This window comes from Sprattus sprattus (genome assembly GCF_963457725.1).
Source record: "Sprattus sprattus genome assembly, chromosome: 21".
Taxonomy (NCBI): domain Eukaryota; kingdom Metazoa; phylum Chordata; class Actinopteri; order Clupeiformes; family Clupeidae; genus Sprattus; species Sprattus sprattus.
The window spans coordinates 7,860,827-7,883,177 of NC_137919.1; the positions used below are offsets into that span (position 1 = coordinate 7,860,827).

A 22,351-nucleotide genomic window follows, 5' to 3' on the forward strand; every position below is an offset into this window, starting at 1 on the left:
AAATAATATTGTTACATGTTGTATACCCTTTCGACGGTTGCGTAACGTCACCCCATCAATGATGGTGAAATTACTGTATGGTTAAGGTTCTCTAGGGTTTTGAGCTATTGTAGAGAACTGCCGAGAGTTGATTAATAAAAATACGTAGTACAAATGTAAAAAAAAAAATATATGATTGGATGACGGCGTTTTTCTGCATGACAAAGGTGTGAGCCTGCAGGTTTGGAAAATGCAGTACCAAAGGAACACCATCGGTATTGGAACAATACGTGTAGGTCCCTGGATGTTCAACAGGTGGCTCTGTGGCGCAATGGATAGCGCATTGGACTTCTAGGAAGCTGAAGGAAGGCATTCAAAGGTTGTGGGTTCGAGTCCCACCAGAGTCGCACTTTTTGACCAGCCTTCCATGGTTTGTTTAAAACTCAACCATTGTCTGTGTACAGGAACAAGGTATAAAGTTGCTCAATTTAGCTTACCAAGCCTAATTAGGGCTCTATGAATTGTCAAAGTCCTTCAAGGCCTCCATCAGCATCAGAAACATTTTTACACCTACCAGGAATATTCTATGGTTCATTCATGCAAACAATAAACTTACACAATACACATATTTAGTACTTTTACAAACATAAGAACAACAATATATAAAATATTTTACAGAATATGTTAAAGTGAAATATTGTCTCTGTGTCTTCTAGATTGAGACAGAAATATTCTAGATTCTACATTTTCAGACTTAGTTGGTTCTCCTGGCCAAATCTCACCGTCGCTCTCCATTAGCCTAATGGATGCGGGCCAATCCAATTATAAATAAGATATCACATTGAAGCCAAGCGAACGTAAACGCTTTCTCTAAAGTTAAGTGTTACAACTAGTGCTGTCAAACGATTAAAATATTGAATCGCGATTAATCACATTTTTGTCATAGTTAGCTCAAAATTAATAGCGATTAATCGCAAATTAATTAATCGCACATTCTAAATGTCTCTTCAATTATTTTTTTCCATCATTTTTATTTTATTTTGATGCTCTTATCAACATGGAAGGTGGATTGGCTTGCTTTATGCAATGTTTTATTTTATTGAAAAACAACACTGCCAAACAGGGCGGTACAAAATAAAATTATAAAGTGCACATTTCAGATAAACAAGGACTCAGCCTATAGTGCAGTTAAACCATGGCTTAATATTTTCTTTTTTTCAAGTTTGCTGTGAACATAGAATTCAGGCCTCTTATTTCAAAAACAATGAACTGTAACAGTTAGGTTACCAATAAAAGGTAAGCCTACTGCTTCTGTGCTTTCAGCCAGCTGCCTGTTGACATTTTCAGACAACAGTGAAGCTCGCTTCTTTTGCACAACACAACTTTTAAAGGTAAAATTTCTATTCAGAAGCTTTTTATCATCCATTTCGCCGTATCGCGCTCACCATTCACGCAAACGTAACATTAGTCTACTACACAGTTTGGGAGGGCAAAAAGAACTTTAAATTAAAAAAAAATATATATTATTTTTTTACAATGCGTTAATCGCACGATAAAAAAATTAACGCCGTTAAAATTGGTTTGCGTTAACGCTGTTAATAACGCGTTAAACTGACAGCACTAGTTACAACCTTACTTTGTTCTGTTGTCTTAGTTGTCTTAGCTTCAGCTATCTTCAGCAGAGTGATGAGAGCGTGAATGAGGAGTGTCATTCTGCGTAACTTGATAAAGTATGGTCATCCAAGTTCACGATAATTGATAGAAGTGCAGCGATTGGCACAGCGTCCATTGGCCCACATCCATTAGGCTAATGGAAAGCGAAGGTGAGGATTGCCTGATGAGAACCAACTACATAGTCTGAAAATGTTTTGCAGATTCCTCAATTTCTGATGCAGTGGAACATGAATACAGTTTTAAGATTCAAATTTCTCCCTTTTCTCCAAGTTTCTCCCTTTTCCCCAACCTGTTTTTTATTTCTGTTGGCCCAGTGAATTGCATTTTTGTTCCCTGCAAATATTTGGATTAATCTTAATAGTCTTGATTTATTATGCATTTATTATTATTATTAGTCTTTATTTGTTATTATTATTAATATTATTATTTTCCTTTGGCTGTTATATCTTCTAGGGGGCGGGGTAGCTATCAACTGATCCTAGTAGTGTAGGCTCTGAAACTAGTTATGTATGCTCATTGAGTCTTTGTTCTGTACTGTGTGCCTCTCTTAATATATAAGTAGCCATCGTCCCTGTGCCCAAGAACACCAAAGTCATCTGTTTGAATGACTATCACCCGGAAGAACTGACCTCTGTGATCATGAAGTGCTTTGAGCGACTAGTCAAATCATTCATATGCTCCGTGCTGCCTCCCACCCTGGACCCTATGCAGTTTGCATACCGGTCCAACAGGTCCACAGACGATGCTATAGCCCTGACCACGCACACCGCCCTATCCCACCTGGACAAAGGGAATACATTTGTGAGGATGCTGTTCATCGACTACAGTTCAGCATTCAATACCATCATCCCTTCCAGACTTGTCTCGAAGCTCGTAGACCTTGGACTAAGTACCCCCCTATGCAAATGGATCTTCGACTTCCTGGCGGGGAGGCCACAGGAGTCACCAATACAGGCACCCCCAGGGCTGTGTGCTCAGCCCCCTTCTGTTCTCCTTGTTCACACATGACTGTGCCGCTACGCACAGTTCCAACCTCATTGTCAAGTTTGCTGACGACACAACCATTGTGGGCCTCATCACTGACAATGACGAGTCAGCCTACAGAGAGGAGGTTGCTACCCTGACCACATGGTGTCAGGATAATAACCTCTCTCTCAATATCAGCAAGACAAAGGAGATGATTGTGGACTATAGGAGACGGCAGGTAGAGGAGCACGCACCCCTGCACATGAACGGTTCTGCAGTGGAAAAGGTCAGCTGCTTCGAGCTGACCTCACCTGGTCTGCTCATACGGACAAGGTTGTCAAAGCGGCCCGGAAACGACTCTTCTTCCTGAGGAGACTGAAGAAGTTTGGCATGAACCCAGTCATCCTCACCAACTTCCACAGATATACAATAGAGAGCATCCTGACTGGTTGCATCACAGTGTGGCATGGGAGCTGCACAGCCAAGAACCGCAAGGCCCTTCGTACTATGGTCAGGTCTGCGGAGTCCATCATCGGCAGGGAGCTTCCAGCCCTGCAGGACACCTACCACACACGATGCCTCAGGAAAGCTGGCAGGATTCTAAAAAACTGCTATCACCCAGACTTCAGACTTTTTACCCCGCTGCCTTCTGGAAGGCGGTACCGTAGCATCCGGTCTCGTACACGCAGACTGGAGAACAGTTTTTACCCCAGGTCCATCAGTCTGCTAAATGGACATTGATACACCACCGCCACTTTGCACTCCTCACTTTACATGCACTGTCATTGTCACTTTCATATTACTGTTTGCACTACACTTACATATACTGTCACTCCCATCCTACTGTTTGCACTAGCAGTAATACCATCAGGAAAACTGCAATACCTGTAACTCCCTCACTGGGTTGTTTGTAGATTAGTAAAGGTCAATAGGTTAGCATGGTTTATTATATGTGAATTATATGTTATAGTTATATATGTTAGTATTATATATGTATAGGCTGTTATATGTATATTTAGTATTATATGTATAGGTTGTTATATGTTTAGCACTGCGTATTGTAAATGTATCTTGTATATTTAGTAGGGTTATTATATGTTTATTATGTGTAAATTATGTTCATAGTACTTGTACAGAGTGTACGTCATGGTGTGTTATGTTTATAATATGTGATGTTATGTTATGGTAGGTATTTTGGGTGGCGCCTTGTCGTAAGAATTTCAGTGCCCAGTCTGACCCTGTCATTTTGTGCCTCTGACAAATAAAAGACTTCTGACTTGTAACTTGTAACTTGTAGCCTAGTCACCACCTCCAGCAGTGAGTTATAATAAAAGTAAAATACAGTCCAGGTTTTGTCCAGTTTTTAACACAGATTGGTCACAACAAACATTGGTCACAACACATCACAACATTTTAGTTTTAGTATTGTTTGACATTAATGTTTTAGTTGTGCTCATATAACAAACCCAGGAACTGCTCTCAGTAGACAAAAGTGTCCCCCACTCAACATACTGATGCTTGTGGTGACACTTGGATAGTTGAGTTTGTTAAGAAATAACAATATCTCAATCTTACAAAACTGGACGAAACATTAAAATTATTTTTAGGCCAACTGTCATTTTTACAGTAATTTTCTCTAGTTTTAGGCCTATTAGTTCCTGCGGGATAGATGGTGGATAGAGGTAACCATGCAAACACATATTTTAAGCAAATGTATCGGATATCAGATGATGAGTTTGTTGTCCTGGCAGGAGCTTAACTTGATAAATAAGAACCGTTTATTTCTCGTTCATAGCAAATAACTGAGTAAACAACAAACCGTAGGACTTCAATACCCAGAAGTCTTAGCTGCGCCTTTTCCGGAACAGGAATACGCATGGATTTATTGACATTCTAAGTAAAGAGTCTTAACAAATCATTGCGTCTAAGAGTATCTGTAATAGATTTTCCAAAATCCAAGTGAACGAGTCACTACGACAGTTTTTATTGTTAACTGTATAATTTACGTATTTTTTTGCTTATACGGTTGTGATTGCAGTGGGGTTGTTGACACTCTCACAGCGAAGCTGTTCGCTGACAGATGGAGGGCGACAGATGGGATCCTCGGGATGTGCGACAAGGCAGCGAGGGATATCATGGAAAATAGGACATTCCACACCAAAGGGGAATACCCCACACACATTCGACTTAATTGAGGTCATGAGTATGGTGGGGCGGATAACATATCTTTCCGTTTGGTAAATCACACTCGGGCATCTGCGTCTGTAGCAGCCGGCTGCAATCTATCCGGTGAGTAACTTTCATTGCTAGGCAGGTTTAGCTTTCGCCAAGTTTTCTCCGTCTATACATCTACCCAGCAGGGTGTCATTAATCATGGTAGATAATCGCTACGCCACGGCTCTCGTGATCGCCTGCGTCCTGAGCATCATCGCAACGGTATACCTCTCCGTGGCGGTTGGAACACCACACTGGTACCAGTATATCAGCCCCCCCGTTTACGGAGAGGCCAATGCGTCGGAGCTTCGCGCTCTCCAGGAAGAATTCATGGACGGTGAATTCGATGAAAAGACCTACAGCGACTCCCTCTTTCGCCTCAATGGGACTGTAGGTTTGTGGTGGCGCTGCTTGCAAGTACCTACAGACTCCCACTGGTACAAGGAGCCAGGTAAACACGATTCTTCCTAACAATTAACTAAAACCACATATATCTACTGGATGCCCCTACTTTTTGATTCTGCGCTTTATTCTTTCAGTAGCCTTTAGTTTTGCACCTCTCGTTTGTTTGATCGACATGGTTGATGATGCTGTTCATCTGTTTTAGTGTGTCAGTGATTTTGGTGATTTGTGTTGGCCTCTGGCTCCCTCTCCTCAGATCCTAAGATGGTGTTGGATTGTGTTAGTTTCACTCTGCAACAGCAGTTCACCCCAAAGTACAAGGAGCCGGGGAACCACAACAGCGGAGAGGACCTGATACGGACCTGTAAGTACTGCCTGTTATGGAATGGATCATATACAGAATGGATTATTACACCCATATGTATGACATATAGGAGTGTGTTTCTGACGGCCAGGTTAGAGAAGATGTTTACAAAATATATTACACCCATACAGCGTATGTTACTAATGCTTTTCTGTCTTCATACAAAATATGCCCCACAGTCATTAACTGTTCTAGATGCATCAGCATTAAACTTGTATGGTGGTCCATCTGGCTCTCTATCTGTCTGTCTATAAGTCAGTCTGTCTGTGTGTCTCTGCCTTTCTCTCTCTCTCTCTCTCTCTCTCTCAGTTGTCAGTATTATTCAATAAAGACACTCTACGACTCAGTCAGACAGTTAGGAGATTTGGATTTGCATTATCCACACAGCATGATGCAAGACAATTTGGAAAAAGGCACACAAACAAACACACAGGCGCACACACACCTTTTATTGTGCTTCAACACATTTCTACCACAGTGTAATCTTTCACAGCAACACAAGTCTGGCAATTTCTCATCATGTTTTTCCATGCAAGGCATCATTTTAACCAGATAGGTTGTATTGTGTCTATCAATCATTAATCTTGACTCTGTCTTTCTGTCCCCTGTGTGTGTGTGTGTGTGTGTGTGTGTGTGTGTGTGTGTGTGTGTGTGTGTGTGTGTTTGATTGAATGTGTACTCAACAGACCTATGGAGGTGCCAGTTCCTGCTTCCACTGGTGTCCTTGGGGCTGGTGGTGCTGGCTGGCATAATAGGGTTCGGTGCATGTTTATGCCACAGTCTCGCTCCCACGCTTGGCATTGGAGTTCTCCATCTGCTGGCTGGTGAGTGTATTGCACATGATTGTAGGTTGACTGGTTATGCAAGAATGTTGTTGAGGGCACCTTTTTTCCTGTGGGGGGCATCAAGTCAGCTACACTTCAACACACACACACACACACACACACACATACACAGATACACACACAACCCCTAACAGATGCTGGTTTTATTTTCCCATCCACAGAGACAGACACACACATGTGTGTGTTGTGGGCCAAGGGAAATGTAATTTTATTCACCCCGTATGTCTGATAACAAGTATATGTGGAAATAACAATAAATGCTGACTTTTGCTGACTTCTCTACTCTTACACACCCCCCCCCCCCCCCCCCACACACACACACACACACCCTTCAGGCTTGTGTACCCTGGCGACGGTCTGCTGCTACCTGGCTGGTATGGACTTGCTGCACCGCGTGTCCATGCTGCCCGACCGCGTGGACGCCTCCCTGGGCTGGTCGCTGTACCTGGCCCTCATCTCCTCCCCTCTGCACATGATGGCCGCTGCCCTGCTGGTGTGGGCCGCCCGCAGCCACAGCCAGAATTACTACCGCATGACCGCATACAGGGTGGCCTAGTAACACCCCACCCCTAACCCTAACTACCCCCAAACTAACCACTACCACCAAAAGTAGTAACCCCCTCCCCACGCCCGATTTCACACCACTACCCCTAACCCTAACTACCCCCAAACTAACCACTACCACTAAAAGTAGTAACCCCCTCCCCACGCCCCATTTCACACCCCTACCCCTAACTACCCCCAAACTAACCACTACCACTAAAAGTAGTAACCCCCTCCCCACGCCCCATTTCACACCCCTACCCTACCCAGGCCCCTTGTAGTCCCCTAACTCTCTTTTTTCTAAGGGGGGACTTAATTTAACCCCTTAGCGTTGTTGGACAGTCTTTCTAGTTAGATCATAGGTGGCTTGAAGATGTTGGCATTTGATATGTTTGCATTGATGTGCGTGTTAGGCAAACAAACCTACTTCTGTTTGTTTGTTTATTTATTTATTTGGTCCTGGCGTGTGTGCTGCCGTGCTCTGCTGTCTGCATTCTTAAAGTTCTCGACAGTCCTTTGGTGTGCTTCCCCAAAGGGTACCAAACCGCCTACACAGCCATAGTCGTCCTTACTAGATGACTGCCTAACCTTTCTGGGAGCCTTAGTGTCGTTGAACCTCGTCTGTTTCTCAGGGTCATGTTCTTAGATACTCACTGTTCCTGGACCAGCTCTGACCCTGATTAAGGCCAGAGTCCTCCAGAGACAGCTGATGTTTGTGTAGATAACAAGGTTGTGAACTTCTTGGGCTCCTGCTATGTTTTTGGTCCACCTGTGCACTTTAGCGAGCTGATTTCACTCAATACAGTGTGGTTACTACTCATTATTTATACTTTTATCCCGATTTCTCTCATGATTCGAGTGGTACACTTATTGGGTAGCAAAAATGGTCTCCAAACGTAAGAATTATCATCTAGTGTGTGTGTTTGTGTTTCATTGCCTCAGTGCTTGCTTCTCTGCTAGTGATCTGTAAACAAAGTAGAAATTACAAAAATGACTTCATATTCTGTAGGCTTCAAGGACAGTTTGTTTTGGGGAGAAAATATGAACGTAAACACACTTTTTTTCATATTTGACTTTCATTGGCCAACATTAGCTTTCTGTTCCCCAGAAGTTCCACCTGCGCCAAGGGTATTTGTGAATGAATCATTTAATGCACGTTCCATGGCCCTCTTCTTGGCTAAACTGGAAAACCCCCAAAGTGGCTCTAGTGCTTGCATGCGCTTCTCCATATAGTGCACTGGAAAGGGAATAAAAGGTAAACATATGAGCTTATGAATTCAAGGTGCAATAGAGGATTGTGTCAAAAGAGACTGAAAAGAAAACTGGGGGGAAGGTTTATGTGCAGAAAGACAGAAAATTTACAATTTCCCCAAAAACATTTCTTGTTAAACACTTTGCCCAGTGTGGTGTTGAATGTCAGTTTCGTTCGGCCATTGGGAGCTGCCTGTGGTACCAAAGGACAAGGTCAAACACAGTTCAGTGAATCAGTGGAGAAAACTGTCTTTGAATGAGCGTTGAACTGGATTTAACACAGTCCAGCGTCTGTAATAACTACCTGGGCGAGAGTTGCTATATGGGCGTAATGACTATCACGGGAGATAGAGAACAGCCTGATATGACCCCATATCAAGCTGCAAAGATGGTCTGTTTTTATTTTCAGAATTGAGCCATCAAATACATAGGCTAATTGCCTTTACATTACTTTGACACTAAAGTAGATACACTGTCAAACATGAATGGTCTCTTAATCTGTGTTTGATTAGCAACAAGAATTTCAACAGGGTCCAGCTCTGCGGCACCAGTCAGAACCAGAATGCCAGAGAGATGGGCATCCCTGCTTTCCAATCATTTCGCAGGTTCGCAGCACCCTTAAGGCAAAGGGGGGACCCCTTCATTTTACGTACAGCAGCTTTAAGACATAACCTTATTCAGTATACAGTATACCACCCTTGGCAGAGTTGTGTCCTATAAGTACCATGTTTTACTGTGTACTATACTGTCTGTGTGACTGTTGTACCATGTTTAACTGTGTACTATACTGTCTGTGTGATGACCTTTTCAGAGATGACAATCCTGTGGCATTCATGTCGGTTTTCTTTGTCTTCAATGAATGGGAATCCGTGGCAACGTAACTCCCATATGTAAGAGACTGTTCAGGAGGCCTCCTCGTCCCAAATGAGGGAACATGCATTTCATGTTTTTTCGAACAATGGTAGGGTGTGTGTGGCTGGGGTGGATTATAGAGAGGCATAGGTTATATTGTGGCTTGGGGCTGGCTCTCTTTGACTAGACTATGCATAAACATGGGAGATGTAGACCCTATAAAGTTTTTACCTGAAATGAGCCAAAATGACTTGGAGGAGGTGGAGAGTGAAGAGCTGAAGGCCTAACGATAGGTGACCAGTAGTGAAATACTATTAATCAATTTTCTGTTAGTTCACATTGCCACCACATTTCTTTATTTATGAAATATTTTCAATGTTACTATTTGTTACGTTTACTATGATTTGTCTTGTAATAGAAATAGTTTTTTTTTTACATTTGATATTTAGAAGTAGTTTGTTAATTTATGGCAACTGTGTTTTTGCTATTTCATTTATTGATGGATGTATATCTGTACACTATTTACACTTCAGGTCTGGCTGTGTTATATACAGACAGAAAAAAAAGATTATGGTAGAAAAAGACACTATCAAGCAAAGTTGGTTTCTTCAGCTTTTGAATGTAGTATGCGACCCAGAGGGAAATGACAATATCAATCAATGATCAATTATCTTTTGTTTTCATAATTCTGTTCATGATATCCCAGAGCTGTCTTTGAAATGGCTGTTCAAGCAGTGCTACATTTGCATTAGAGAATTTGAAAATATATACGTATAAGGTGTATTCATTAAAGTAGATGACGTATGTTGTATTTCTGTGATGATTTCTTCGTGCAGTCCTCACACACATTTTCTTGTGGAGTTCGAATCAAAGGATTTCTGTCTTTATCCACTTCAGCCCAGTCTAGGAGACGCCTGTGAAATGCCTTTTGTTTTCACGCGTCCGTCCCCATCGTCAATCGGTCTCTGTTGCACTGGATGGATGGAATGGTGACTCTCCTTCGGCTGGCCAGAGAGAGAGCAATGCCCGTCTCGTAGTACGCACACTCATTTACAAAAAATGGATAGAGAGGCTCTTTCCCTTTATAGCGCAAGGTTTCCCCAGAGAAAGAGAGGAACAGCGGATCGCCTGGGTGAAGGAGGCAGAAGTCACGATCCTGAGGGCGAGATACAGAAAGAAGGGAAGAAAAGCAAAAAAAAAGAAATATTTAATTTAAATAACAATACAGGGCATTTTATGCACTGTAATTAGTGTAATTTACCTCAGACATGACAAAATACAAAAAAAACATTACATGACTATAAGAAAGGCGTAATGGAAAAGACTTACTAAGAGATCATGTTAATCTAGTTAGACTACACCAGGGTGTCATTGCGGTATGCAATGAGTTATTAACATTTGAGTTTGGACGTCATAACCCCCAGTGAATTGTGTTACCTGTGTTGTCATATGTAGCCGCCCTACAAGTATTTGCATGGGGGGTATTATTATTTATTCTTGAGGCATTAAGGCATGATTGGAATCTTTGATTTCCAACATTATTTGTCTAACCATAATCAGTTAAAATGAAAATATTCAAGATTTATATCTCTCAATCAGGTAAGTGTAATAGTTTCCCCGTGAACCAAAGCTGACAGCTAATTCACTTGATTTAATGGACTCCCTCTGCGCTTTCTGTGAGCTTTAACATTCTAAAACAGGCACACTAAACTACATACTACCTGTCTCACCATTTGACGATAAGTTTGAAGGTCTAGTTTGAATTGTCGATTTTCCTGAGGATCAGATGTCAGTTGTGGTAGGGTGACAGGTACTATCCTCACAGTCCTTCTAATGTGAGCAGTGGACAAGTTCTAATGTATAATTGTATGAGTAGGAACAGACTTAGCCAAATAACCTAGTTCTCACATGTTCAGGACCCAACACAGAAAGCACATATTAGTCAGTGCTGTCTTCCCATGACCGGAGCAGTAATAAATCATCTGAATATTTAAAATAAAGAACAACTAAAGATTGCCCAACCTGATTGCATTACATGCCTAGGGGGCTTAAACGGTATAACAGGCTAGGGTTGGAAATGCTTGTGGTTCAGATCTGCACTGCGGAATCTGGAGTGTGCACGCACATATTGGCCACTGCAGTCCTCCCATGACGTTTTCAGAGCAACGATAAATAATCTGATATAATGCCTGTCACCTAGTCATCACTTAAATGTCCCAGTTATTCCATGTTCAGGACACAGAAGGTGCATGCAATTCCAATGACATTTTTTTTGGTTAGACACGGTGTCTGTCTTTCTTTGTATAACAAACCTGCATGATGTGTTTGGCTAGGTTATTAGTAAGTGTAAATAGACCAGTAAGGTAACATACAGAACAACAAAAGGTTGCCCGATTGCAAAGGTTGCATGATTCTTTCTGGAAGTTTCTAAATTTAGTTCAATAATAAAGGATACATAGGGCCCAGCACTATACATTGCTTCAGGGGAATGCCAGTTGATAGGAATTGAGTTTTATGAAATTTATAAAACATTGATAATAATTTTTGTGAGGTTAGGTAGCCCACACTTGCACAGTCTTAAACGTGGGGACCTCACAAGGGTTTCACTAGGATGAGGCACACTGAGACCTGGCCCACGAGTGACGCTCACCTGAAGTTCTGGATGAATAGCTGCAGTGATGGAGCGTGTCTCCGGGTCTCGAGGGTAGTCAATGTTCTTTACCAAAGTGAACACTTCCACAGACCCTCCCTCGAACAGAGTCCCTTAAAACAAAAGAAGGTGGAAATGAAGGAGGAAGGAGGAAGAAATCAGATATTTGACACGGTAAAAGTGTGTGATTTTCACACCTGGATAAACATTACATCCGGAGAAAGAAGCTACTCCTGCTATAGAGATTTTAGGCGTCCATTCAACCATTTAACAAACCACACAGATTTGGTTTTGTGTATCATATACAAGAGGTATATCCCATACCGTTATTTGCAAGTTTCCATGTTTCTTTTTGGAGCAGTAGTTTTCAGTACCTGAGTTAAAGAGGCGGATCCATTCCAACATTAGCTCTATTCCCTCCTGCATTGCAACAAAGACGTTGGACCGGACAGAACCATGGGGCTGTGGGCCAATCTCCATCGCTGTGGAAACCAAAGTACTTGTCAGTCGTGGTAAATAATTTAGAGCAAATGGTAAATGTTAACATACTGCTAGATGTGCCCACCAAGATCCACACCTTACTGGATAGATTCGCGTGAAATATTTCACCTTTTTCAAGCATTAGTGATATAACAGTTTAGACAAGAACACTGCTACATTCTTTCTTCAATGTGCAAGGGCAGGTGATCTAGCTCATTTGGACTGCCAGAGTTCCAGAGTTGGGCTAATTCACAAACCAAACTTCATGGCACTAGCTCTTAGTCTAACTCCTGGGAGTGCTTTACATAGGTAAAGTTTCTTCGCTTAATCATACAATGAGAATACCTGGATGTCTTCATGACACATGACTGTGAACGGGCACAAACGTCTGAGACTTTAGAGGTGTGGTAAACCTACAAACCCTTTGATACTGCTTAATGTCAGGATCTCAACACCTGCACATGACGCCTTAATTCAAAAGCAAAACAAACACCACAAATAGACTTTGTGCGTCAGCAACCGTGCAGCAAACAACCCATTTCCAGTGGCAGAGCGGTTGACAGGAAACAAAGGTTCTTGTCTGAGGTCTGCCCCAATAAATAATTAAAATGTTTCGTGGAAGAGGTGTTGCTTTGAAGTAACTCACTTATACATGCCGTTCCCGAGTCTGTGCACGGACACACCCCAGCATTCTCTGAACACGCACATACACACACAATCACTCATACACAAACTGAGATACCATTCATTTAAACGTGTCTCTCAAACTAGCACAAATGCTCTCACCAAAGCCGTGTTTTCCCACTGACTCCAAAGAGTAGGCTTCGCTCTTTGGCAAGTCGAAGTGTATGTATCGTACAGGTATGGTGGCCAGCTCTCTCTGCAAGCAAAGTGAACAAACAGCTTCATCAGTGTTTATTTACAGCCCTAATTCATATTAACAATAATTCATAATACATTAATTTGTGAAACATTCTGAAGCAAAACATTTCGGTCATTTTACCAGACCGGCACATGAAACTACTGTATACATAACACATACAAACACATAACGTATATACATAATGTGTTCAGGTGCTTTGGCTCGAGCAAGCAGTAGTGAGACTCTCTATGCTTGTGCTTGTTTGTTTTCTTCTCATGTTTAGAAGAGAAACGTATTTACTATGATGCTAAAAGTACATCTTTAGTGTGTCTGACTCAGTACAAGAGAAGACAAATGGGTTTCCAAATGATTTCCTCATACTACCATTTACATCTACAACTTTACTTTACTTTACTTGCACCCATGATGTCTACTATTCTGCTGTGCATTACAGAATGCACCATCAGATGCACTATTTGAGGTAAAAGGTACAAGAGTGAGAATGCACCATCAGATGCACTATTTGAGGTAAAAGGTACAAGACTAGGTTAAGCCTAAAATCAGCTAGCACACGGGATTACTGCCCCTGCCTGGAGATGCCTGTAGATGTGAAGGGAGATCCAATCGCTGTCAGAGAAGGTGATGAAGCATAGGCCCATGTTGGCTGTGGTGTTGTGTAGGTCGCACACCAGATCCATGGCTTTGGGGCTTCCTTTAGGCCCCAGCAGACCATTTAGCTCTTGGGAACGTACAATCTCGTATGGCGTCTTATCAGAGATGGGAGAACTGAGTGAGAGAGAGAGAGAGAGAGAGAGAGAGAGAGAGAGGGGGGGGGGGGGGGGGGGAGAGTGAGGACCGACCAACTAACTTTCGGTCTCATTGAGGGCGATTGAACACGTCAGAATCAGTTAGTGTGTATTTTCACAACGTTTTAAAAGCTGCGGTTTTTACTCCCAACTAGCCCGAAAACAGAATGTCATTCTGCCATTCACATCTGTCATTCGTCAGATTTTAAACTTATTGTAGGCTATCAGTAGCCTGACGATGTCATACTCATGATTCTAGTCAGAATATGATATGAGATATGATATCTGATGAGATATGAAATCTCCCTGACCAAAAAATGTTGTGGGCGGGGTTTGGGCTGGTATCCAGCCTAGGCTATCAGTGGCAAAATACACAAACAAACCATGATGTCTTTAAGTGTACATGACCGCATAGAGTACTGCGCTAGCTTACTTGAGAGTGGCTCGAGTGAAACAGCGGTTCAGATCTGCCTCGGTGTAGCGACGACACTGCTGAACAGCGCGCGGGTTTCCCATCACCATCGTCACGCTGAAGGACTCCTGCCCTTCACGCTGCTGCTTCTTCTTCAGGCGCTCCCGCACCAGGTACACACCGGTTAGCTCGTTGCCATGAGTACCGCCACACACAGCCACGCGGGACAAGGCAGGAAGTGACACTGTGCTCATCTGTGACCAAGACACTACCATTGCAGCAAAATAATACCATCGATTATACGATCGATTGATTGATTGGGAAATGGCAAAAGAAGAGCAGCCACATAATGTAAACATGTGCATAAAAACAGCCTTTACTAAACAAAATGAAGGAATGACTGAATGAATGAATGAATGAGTGAGTGACAGACAGCGACAGAACAGCCACATTCATACCAATGCATTGAAACGGCATTGGCTAAAAGCAAAAAATAATTTAGGAATGAGTGAATGGATGAATTAATGAATGATTGGCAATTGGTAAAAAATGACACATACACAATAAATACCTGCATATTATAGCAGCCTTTGCTAAAAGCAAAACTAAAAAGCTAACTGTGATAATTTCTTTTAACAGAACGAAAAAATTACACTGAGGCTATAGGTAAAGGTGACAGCAATGGTAAATACATTATAGGTGGGAAATGCATGATTCTTCATCACACTTAATTTTTCATCACACAACGCACAAACACAAACAGAATAAATCAGATGATCAAATTAACACCCCGACCAACCCTTATTACCATTACCATTATTATATCTTCTCTCTTCCTCTACCCCTCCCTTTATAATCTCCTCCTCTTCATTACCCTTCTCTCTGTGACTTCCCTGTCCCCACCAACTGCTACTTCACATTTGTGCCCTTTTAGAGTCTCCGACCACTCTGATAGGCTCCCCCTCCTGAGCAGGGTTCCACATGCTAACTTAAGTAGCATGATCGCTTTGATTAAACATCCCTAAGGAATAGCAAATGAACGCAGGGAATAATCCACCTTACCTCGCCCCTCTCCTGGGTTGTGTGTTCCTCTCCTTTTGTCCTGCTCCGCGTGATGGACAGTGGCACAGATTGTGCTGGCACGTGGCAGAAGGTTGACCTTTGAACTCTGACCTAGACCGGTGTGCTGTTAGGGTGTGGTAAGAGCCAGGCATCTGCATTAAAGCATCAAGAGGGTGTGGATACAGGAATGCCAGCAGCCAGTCTCAGACTTTTCTCAGACCACTTTCCCACCCCCAGATTTCTCTCTCTCTCTCTTTCTCTCTCTTTCTCTCTTTCTCTGCCTCTTTCTCTCTGTCTCTCACTCTCTGTCATTCGCTAGCTCTCTCTCACACCACACACACACACACACACACACACACACACACACACACACACACACACACACACACACACACACACACACACACACACACACACACACACACACACACACACACTCTCTTTCTTTCATCCCCACCTCTTTCTGAATGCTTTTACAGGGTTTCCCTGACTCAGCTATCTCAACTCACACTCACTGCTGCTGTGCTGTGCTCTCTCCCTCCCTCTCTCTCTCTCCCTCCCTCTCTCTCTCTCTCTCTCTCTCTCTCTCCCTCTCTCTCTCTACCTCTCTCTCTCTCTCTCTCTCTTTCTACCTCTCTGTAGCCCCCCATCTCTCCTTTGAGCAAACACTGCAGAGTTATGTGGAGTGATGGGGCTCCACCCTTTCTCTCTCTCTCTCTCTCTCTCCCTCTCTTTCTCTCTCTCGCTCTCTCTCTCCCTCATTCTCTCTCTCTCTGCCAGCTTCACTATCCCTCCATCTCACTCTCTTTCTTCCAGGCTCTCAACATCCCCCTCTCTCTCCTCCAAGCATTCTATCCATCTTTCTGTTTCTATCTCACACATCCAGCTTCTCTCTCTCCTCTCTCTTTCCTCCAGCCTCTCAACAACCCTTTCTCCTTTAGACTCTCTATCTCTCTTTCTGCCTTGCACACTTTCGCAACCAACCTCTCTCTCCCCTCTTTCTTTCTGCCTTTCCCTCAATATCCCCCTTATATGTCACTTCTCCTTTCCCCTGGCCCCTTTCTATCCCTCTATCTTTCTCTCTCCCTCCCTCTTTTTTTTCTCCGCTCACACTTCAGTCCTCATCCCACACATCCTGATCGGTTCACACATTTGGTGCAGAGGTCCAGAGGACACACCCACCTCTCTCACCTCTCTGTAATGTATGGGATGGCACTTTCCAGGCAGCTTTTGACGCAGCCCTCAATGCACGAACCCCTGAAAGCATTAAATGGACACCGTTGTAGTATGGCAGAGGATAGGCTAGGCCCTCATAAAGAGCCAGCCTGTGTCATGTGTCATACTCTTTCAGACGCACAGCTGACACTTTCTGAATTATTCAAAATGTCTATCCCTAAAAGGACTGGGCCATGAATAATGACCAAATCTAGATGTAAAAGTATGAATGCTTTGGGCCTTGGTCAGAGGGTTACCTTATACCAGCAATGTAGAAAATACAGATGATTTATCACAAGTTAATTTGAATGTTTTAGATTGATTCTGTACGTGACCTCTTGGTTATACAAGGCCACTTGTTCGTGGAATGTTGAGTTTTCCAGGTCTAAATTTTTTCTTTGGAGATTACATGCCGATTACATGCATTTTCAATGCTATCTGCATGAACCTCAGGAAAACTGTTCTGCCTGACAACAGAATTTGTTTTATTCAGCGTTATTACATTTGATGAAGGTATAAAAGAAATGTAATTTTGTTTCAGAGAAGGCTCCAATTGGCTCTCTGCATAAACACATGTCAGATATGCACACGCACATGTTTTAAAAGGACAAGTTGTTTCCGCCAGTCGAAGGATATCTGACTTGTTCTCAGTAAATGCAGCCATCTGACCCTTTCACAGTAAATGAGTGCGGAATCATAATGCTAATAATGATTTGAAGGCAGAAATGGAGGGGGCGGATCTAATGTCCAGGGGGAGCTGGTTCCACAGACGTGGAGCAGCAATGGCAAAGGCTCTATCACCTCTCTGCTTGAGCCGTGAGTGTGGCACATACAGAAGCCCTTTGTTAGAGGATCTGAGGGACCTTTGGGCAGAGTGGGGCTGAACAAGCTCAGTGATATAGGCCGGGGCCAGCCCATTGAGTCCCTTATAAACAAATAAAACAATTTTAAATTGGATCCTAAAAATAACTGGGAGCCAGTGCAAGGAGGCCAGAATGGGTGTGATGTGCTCGTGCCTCCTGGTGCCAGTTAAAAGACGCGCAGCTGCATTTTGGACCAGCTGCAGACGTCTGAGTGAGGATTGGGGGAGGCCAAGGTAGAGGGAATTGCAATAATCCAGCCGTGATGAAATAAAGGCATGGATAACTATCTCGAGGTCGTTGTGGGATAGGAAGGATTTGAGGCGGGAGATCACTCTGAGCTGGTAAAAGCTATTTTTGACTACAGTGCTGATCTGTTTGTCAAGACAGAGTTCAGAGTCGAGGATGACACCAAGGTTTCTGGCATGGGGTTTGACAAGAGGCGTGAGGTGACCTAAGTTTGACAGTGCAGTGTGTCTTGCCTTGGAGGGACCAAAAATTATGACTTCAGTCTTGTCACCATTTAGCTGGAGGAAGTTGTTAGCCATCCAGTTTCTGATGTCTTCAAGACAGACCAGGAGAGATTGGATGGAGTCCCTAGATTTTAAGGGCAAGTACAGCTGCGAATCATCGGCATAGAGGTGAAAAGAGATCTTATGCTTTCTAATAATGTCACCCAGTGGGAGCATATACAGGCTGAAGAGCATGGGACCCAGGATGGACCCCTGGGGGACCCCATATGAGACAGGGGCGGATGATGACGAGAACTGACCAATAGAGACAGAGAAAATCCTATGTTTAATGTAAGAGCTGAACCAGTGTAGTGCAGTGTCCCTAATGCCCACCTGCTGGTCCAGGCGGGTGAGGAGGATGTTGTGATCTACAGTATCAAAAGCAGCACTGAGGTCAAGTAGTATTAAGATGGCATTATCACCAGAGTCCAGACTGAGGAGGAGATCATTGGTTACTTTGAGCAGGGCTGTTTCGGTGCTGTGAAGGGATCTAAAACCTGATTGAAGAGGTTCAAGTATGTTGTGGGTGGTCAGAAAGGGAGTCAACTGAGACAGAACAGCTTTTTCTAGGACTTTGGAGATAAAAGGAAGCTTAGAGATGGGATGGTAATTTTTCAGGCATTTAGCATCAAGGTTGTGTTTCTTTAACAGGGGTTGGACAACCGCCAGATGTAAGGCATGAGTTTAGAATTAATTGAATTGAAGGGCAAACTGCATCAAAAACATCCTTAATGATAGAGGAGGGAATGGCATCATGGGGGAATGCAGTGGGTTTCATGTGCAATACTAATTCACACATTTCAGAGAGAGAAATGGGCTGAAATTGGTTAAAAATAACTGGTGTACCAAAGTAATCAGGTGGAGTGGGTGATGGGGAGGGGGTAAACAGTGATCTGATGTTCTCTATTTTGTTAATGAAAAACTTAAGGAATTCCTGTGGAATTTGGTGCAGGAATGTGGAATTAGGAATGTGGAATTAGGAATGGAATTAGGAATGTGACATCTGACAACTTTATTATTTGTTATCAGTCATAAGACTTTAGTCTTGGACATTCATGTCAAAGGCCAGCTATTTTTGACCAGACACAACAAATGTACCAGTGTTAAATTATTTGAAAAAAAAAACCCTAAGATATTATTAATCTTATAATATAATTGATTGTATCCATTGAAGTGGGTAAGGTGAAGGATGCCATGAATCCTTATGAGTAATACGAATAAAAGAAAATATATTTTATTAAAGACTGAAGAAGTTTCAAAATGGTACATTTTTACCAGAACACAGCACGAGGGTCTTATGAAGCAGGGTTCAAGGAAAGTGTTACAGATACAAAATGAGTAACTTCCCCAAGAGACGAAAAAAGTCAATGAAGCGGAGTTTCTGGACTACAGTTATAGTTACAGTGTAGGTTTTTAGGACTAATAGCGAATTATGCAACATTATGCAGCCATTGCAGTGTTAATTCAACTGCACAGTGTATTACCATAACCACTCTTTTGGTTCCCTTGATATGACAGTTCAGCTACAGCTTATTGAGGTGCATGGACTTTAGTTAAATGACTGTGCTACCTGGATTCACCAATAAAGAGTTTAACTCCCCATTTTGAAACCCTTGAAATGACCAACATAGTGTCTGGCCAATATTACATAAGACACCACACAGTGTGTTGCATAATCGGTTCACCTTTTGCTTTGCATATAAAAACACATTCAAAAACACTATTTGGATTGCAGTGTACGCACAATGATACACCCTTGGCGTGTCAAAATAGGTCCTCCATACCATCTCACTGAGGTGTGACCACGATTCTAGTGGCATTGTATTCAAAGGGTGTGTCTAAGAGGATGGCCTTTCTGGTGTCAGGGCTCATCACAACACAGCTTATCTGTATCTGAAACCTGAAAGAGGAAAGCACTGAAGCACACCTCGTTTTGTATTTTTGTGTGCTGACACACACACCAATTTATTGTATAACATTTCCTGAGAAACTCAAGAGAGCGTGCCAAATATTTTAAAAATCCTACTTGGCAGAACTTGAAAAGACTGAGGATGCCTCATTTGAAAACACTTGACTGAGTCAGAGATCAGGTTACACCATTGCAAAGGTGACATGTATGAAATGTCTGTGTGTCATTGTGGGAAATATTTGAAGTCCCACTTCTTCGACAATAATTGTCATATTTGTACAGTGTCACAGGTTTGCAATAGATAGATGCAGTAGATAGATAGGAAGGAAGAAAGTAAGTAAGTGGATGATCCATGATTCACCTTTTTTTTTAAACTAAAAGACCTAAGTAAGATAATCAATAAATAACTAACTAAATAAAACACAGTGGACGAGCTGAGATTCACCTCTGTGTTTCAAATGAATAACTGAGTAAGTATGAAAATAAATAAACAAAACACTTGATTGACTCAGAGGTGACTCAGGGATGACACGTACAGAATGTCTCTCTGTCTACTGTCACGTATTCTATGCAGTGGATGAGACTCGCCCCTGTTTTATAAGAACAGCCAACTTACCACTGCAAATAGTTAAGAAAGTCGGTAAGTAAAAGGCAAATAAATTAGTATCTTAAACATTTAGACGCATTTGACTGACTCAGAGATGACGTATGGATGGTCCTTGGTCACTGTGGGACTTATGCCATCTCTGTCAGCTTCTTCGTCAATAATTTTGAACTTTATACAGTGTCATGTATTTTGTGTATAGTGGATGAGTTGAGATTCACCCTTGTGTTTGCCAACAGATAACTAAACTGGTAAATTACTTGAAAATACTTGGAAAAGCACATGACTGGCGCAGGGATGACACATATAAAATGGCCTTGGTTACTGTGGGACCTATTATGGCAAGCCAAACAGGGTTACTGGGGAATCTATTATGCCAAGCCAGATAGGAATTATTGAACTCTGATACATATACAATGAAGTCTGATATAGATAGAATTAACTATCGTGACTGTGCCACGAAGAGTTTACCTCCCCATCTTTAAACATGGTGGCCAATATTACGTAAGACAACCCATGTGGCTATGGTCCATGGTGGCTGATTACATTGTCAAGGCAACGAGGACCTGATACTTTGCCAGAACACAGCCTCTGGCAGAAAGAGAGAGAGAGAGATTTGGCCACAGAGACATCTAATAGAATGCATTAAACATGGTTGAGGATCTGTGATTCTTTGGGGAACTTTAGGGTGTTATTGTTATTGTTTGCATACGTGGCATTATGGATTCCAGGAAGCACCATTTAAAAATCAAAATCTGACTGCCCTGTTTTCGTGGTTGCGTCTTTTAGCAGGACAACGATGCCAATCCTATGGTGTTCCTGTTTTAGAATCACTGATCACAATGATGCCAACAGACAACAGACACTTAAACGCCCGCTTTGCTTTGAAAACTCTGTGAATCCAACCCGGTAACCTGGGTTCAAAGAACTTCAGAGTCAAACTCTTAATACCTTATTCTCTCAATACTTCCTGGAAGATCAAGAGAACAGAATGTCCAAAGGACAATGATCAAGTAATTCACCTGTCACTTCCATGACTGCACCCAATAATCTTTGGAATTGTTGCCAACATAACACAGACTACTGCAACATAACATAACACTTATTTCTTTATAGCACTTCTAGCTCTGCACCAAAACACAGCTGCATTAGCCTACAGTGCAACATAACAGCATTCAGTCACATCATTTTTTTATAGAATATAATGAGCACGCCACTTGAACTTGAAGAATGGATCAGAAGACAAAGTCAGGATTTCCGATGATTATTTCAGCGTGGAGACACCCTCTCTTAACATGTTGCTCAGAGAATGGCCTACCTGACAGTAGGAACGTGTTGGCATTAATACCATTCAATCAGGTAGGATACAGGGGTGTGGTACTAAGACAACACCCTATAGGTCATCAGGAAGATGAGTACATTTGAGGTTCAGGTGAGAACACAAAGGACACCTGGTGATAGGATGGTGATATGAACTGTAGAATTACCTATTCACTTTTTTGTTATTGAATTTGTTTTTATAACTATTGAATTAATTTACCAATTAGTACATTCTGCAAATATGTCAATGTTTCTTTGTAGATATTCTGTTCCCAGGATCTGTCTCTTTTGTATAGCCATATCCTTAATGCATTTAAAATACTATTACTTTACACTAATGAACAAAATGAGAGTGTCTTTGTCCATTTATGTACTGTACTTATTCAGTACATATATATAGATTATCATATACAAGGTGATTTCAGTCAGCTTTGTTAATGAGTTTAGGTAAGTATTGGTAAGAAGTGTTTTTAATTAGTTGCTGTTTGCATTTCTTTGCATTGTTGATTGTTCTTGTTTTGAGTTTCTAGTGAGTTGATTTACACATGAAGTAAAATGAATCACATATG

At 42.2% G+C, this 22,351-nt stretch overlaps 2 protein-coding genes across 2 annotated transcripts; one reads left to right on the top strand and one right to left on the bottom strand.

The window, feature by feature from the left end:
* Nucleotides 1–4,534: 4,534 nt before the first annotated feature.
* Nucleotides 4,535–9,788, top strand: LOC308382322 (claudin domain-containing protein 1-like). Its single transcript, XM_080860039.1, has 4 exons — nt 4,535–5,284; nt 5,492–5,599; nt 6,286–6,423; nt 6,780–9,788. The coding sequence occupies exons 1-4, from the start codon at nt 4,993–4,995 to the stop codon at nt 6,998–7,000; spliced, it is 759 nt and encodes a 252-aa protein (XP_080716165.1). The 5' UTR covers nt 4,535–4,992; the 3' UTR covers nt 7,001–9,788.
* A 236-nt stretch (nt 9,789–10,024) lies between these two features.
* On the bottom strand, nt 10,025–14,554 carry LOC308382391 (N-acyl-aromatic-L-amino acid amidohydrolase (carboxylate-forming) B-like; the record flags this gene model as incomplete). Its single annotated transcript, XM_080860111.1, has 6 exons — nt 10,025–10,246; nt 11,741–11,853; nt 12,115–12,222; nt 13,007–13,100; nt 13,673–13,868; nt 14,322–14,554. The coding sequence occupies 6 exons, from the start codon at nt 14,552–14,554 to the stop codon at nt 10,025–10,027; spliced, it is 966 nt and encodes a 321-aa protein (XP_080716237.1).
* Nucleotides 14,555–22,351: the final 7,797 nt, after the last annotated feature.

Bases quoted from the DNA above. Each gene is read 5' to 3' on its own strand.
- LOC308382322 (XM_080860039.1), top strand. From the start codon at position 4,993: ATGGTAGATAATCGCTACGCCACGGCTCTCGTGATCGCCTGCGTCCTG. The intron at 5,285-5,491 runs GTAAACACGATT...CCCTCTCCTCAG, and splicing joins CCACTGGTACAAGGAGCCAG to ATCCTAAGATGGTGTTGGAT. The intron at 5,600-6,285 runs GTAAGTACTGCC...TGTACTCAACAG, and splicing joins AGAGGACCTGATACGGACCT to ACCTATGGAGGTGCCAGTTC.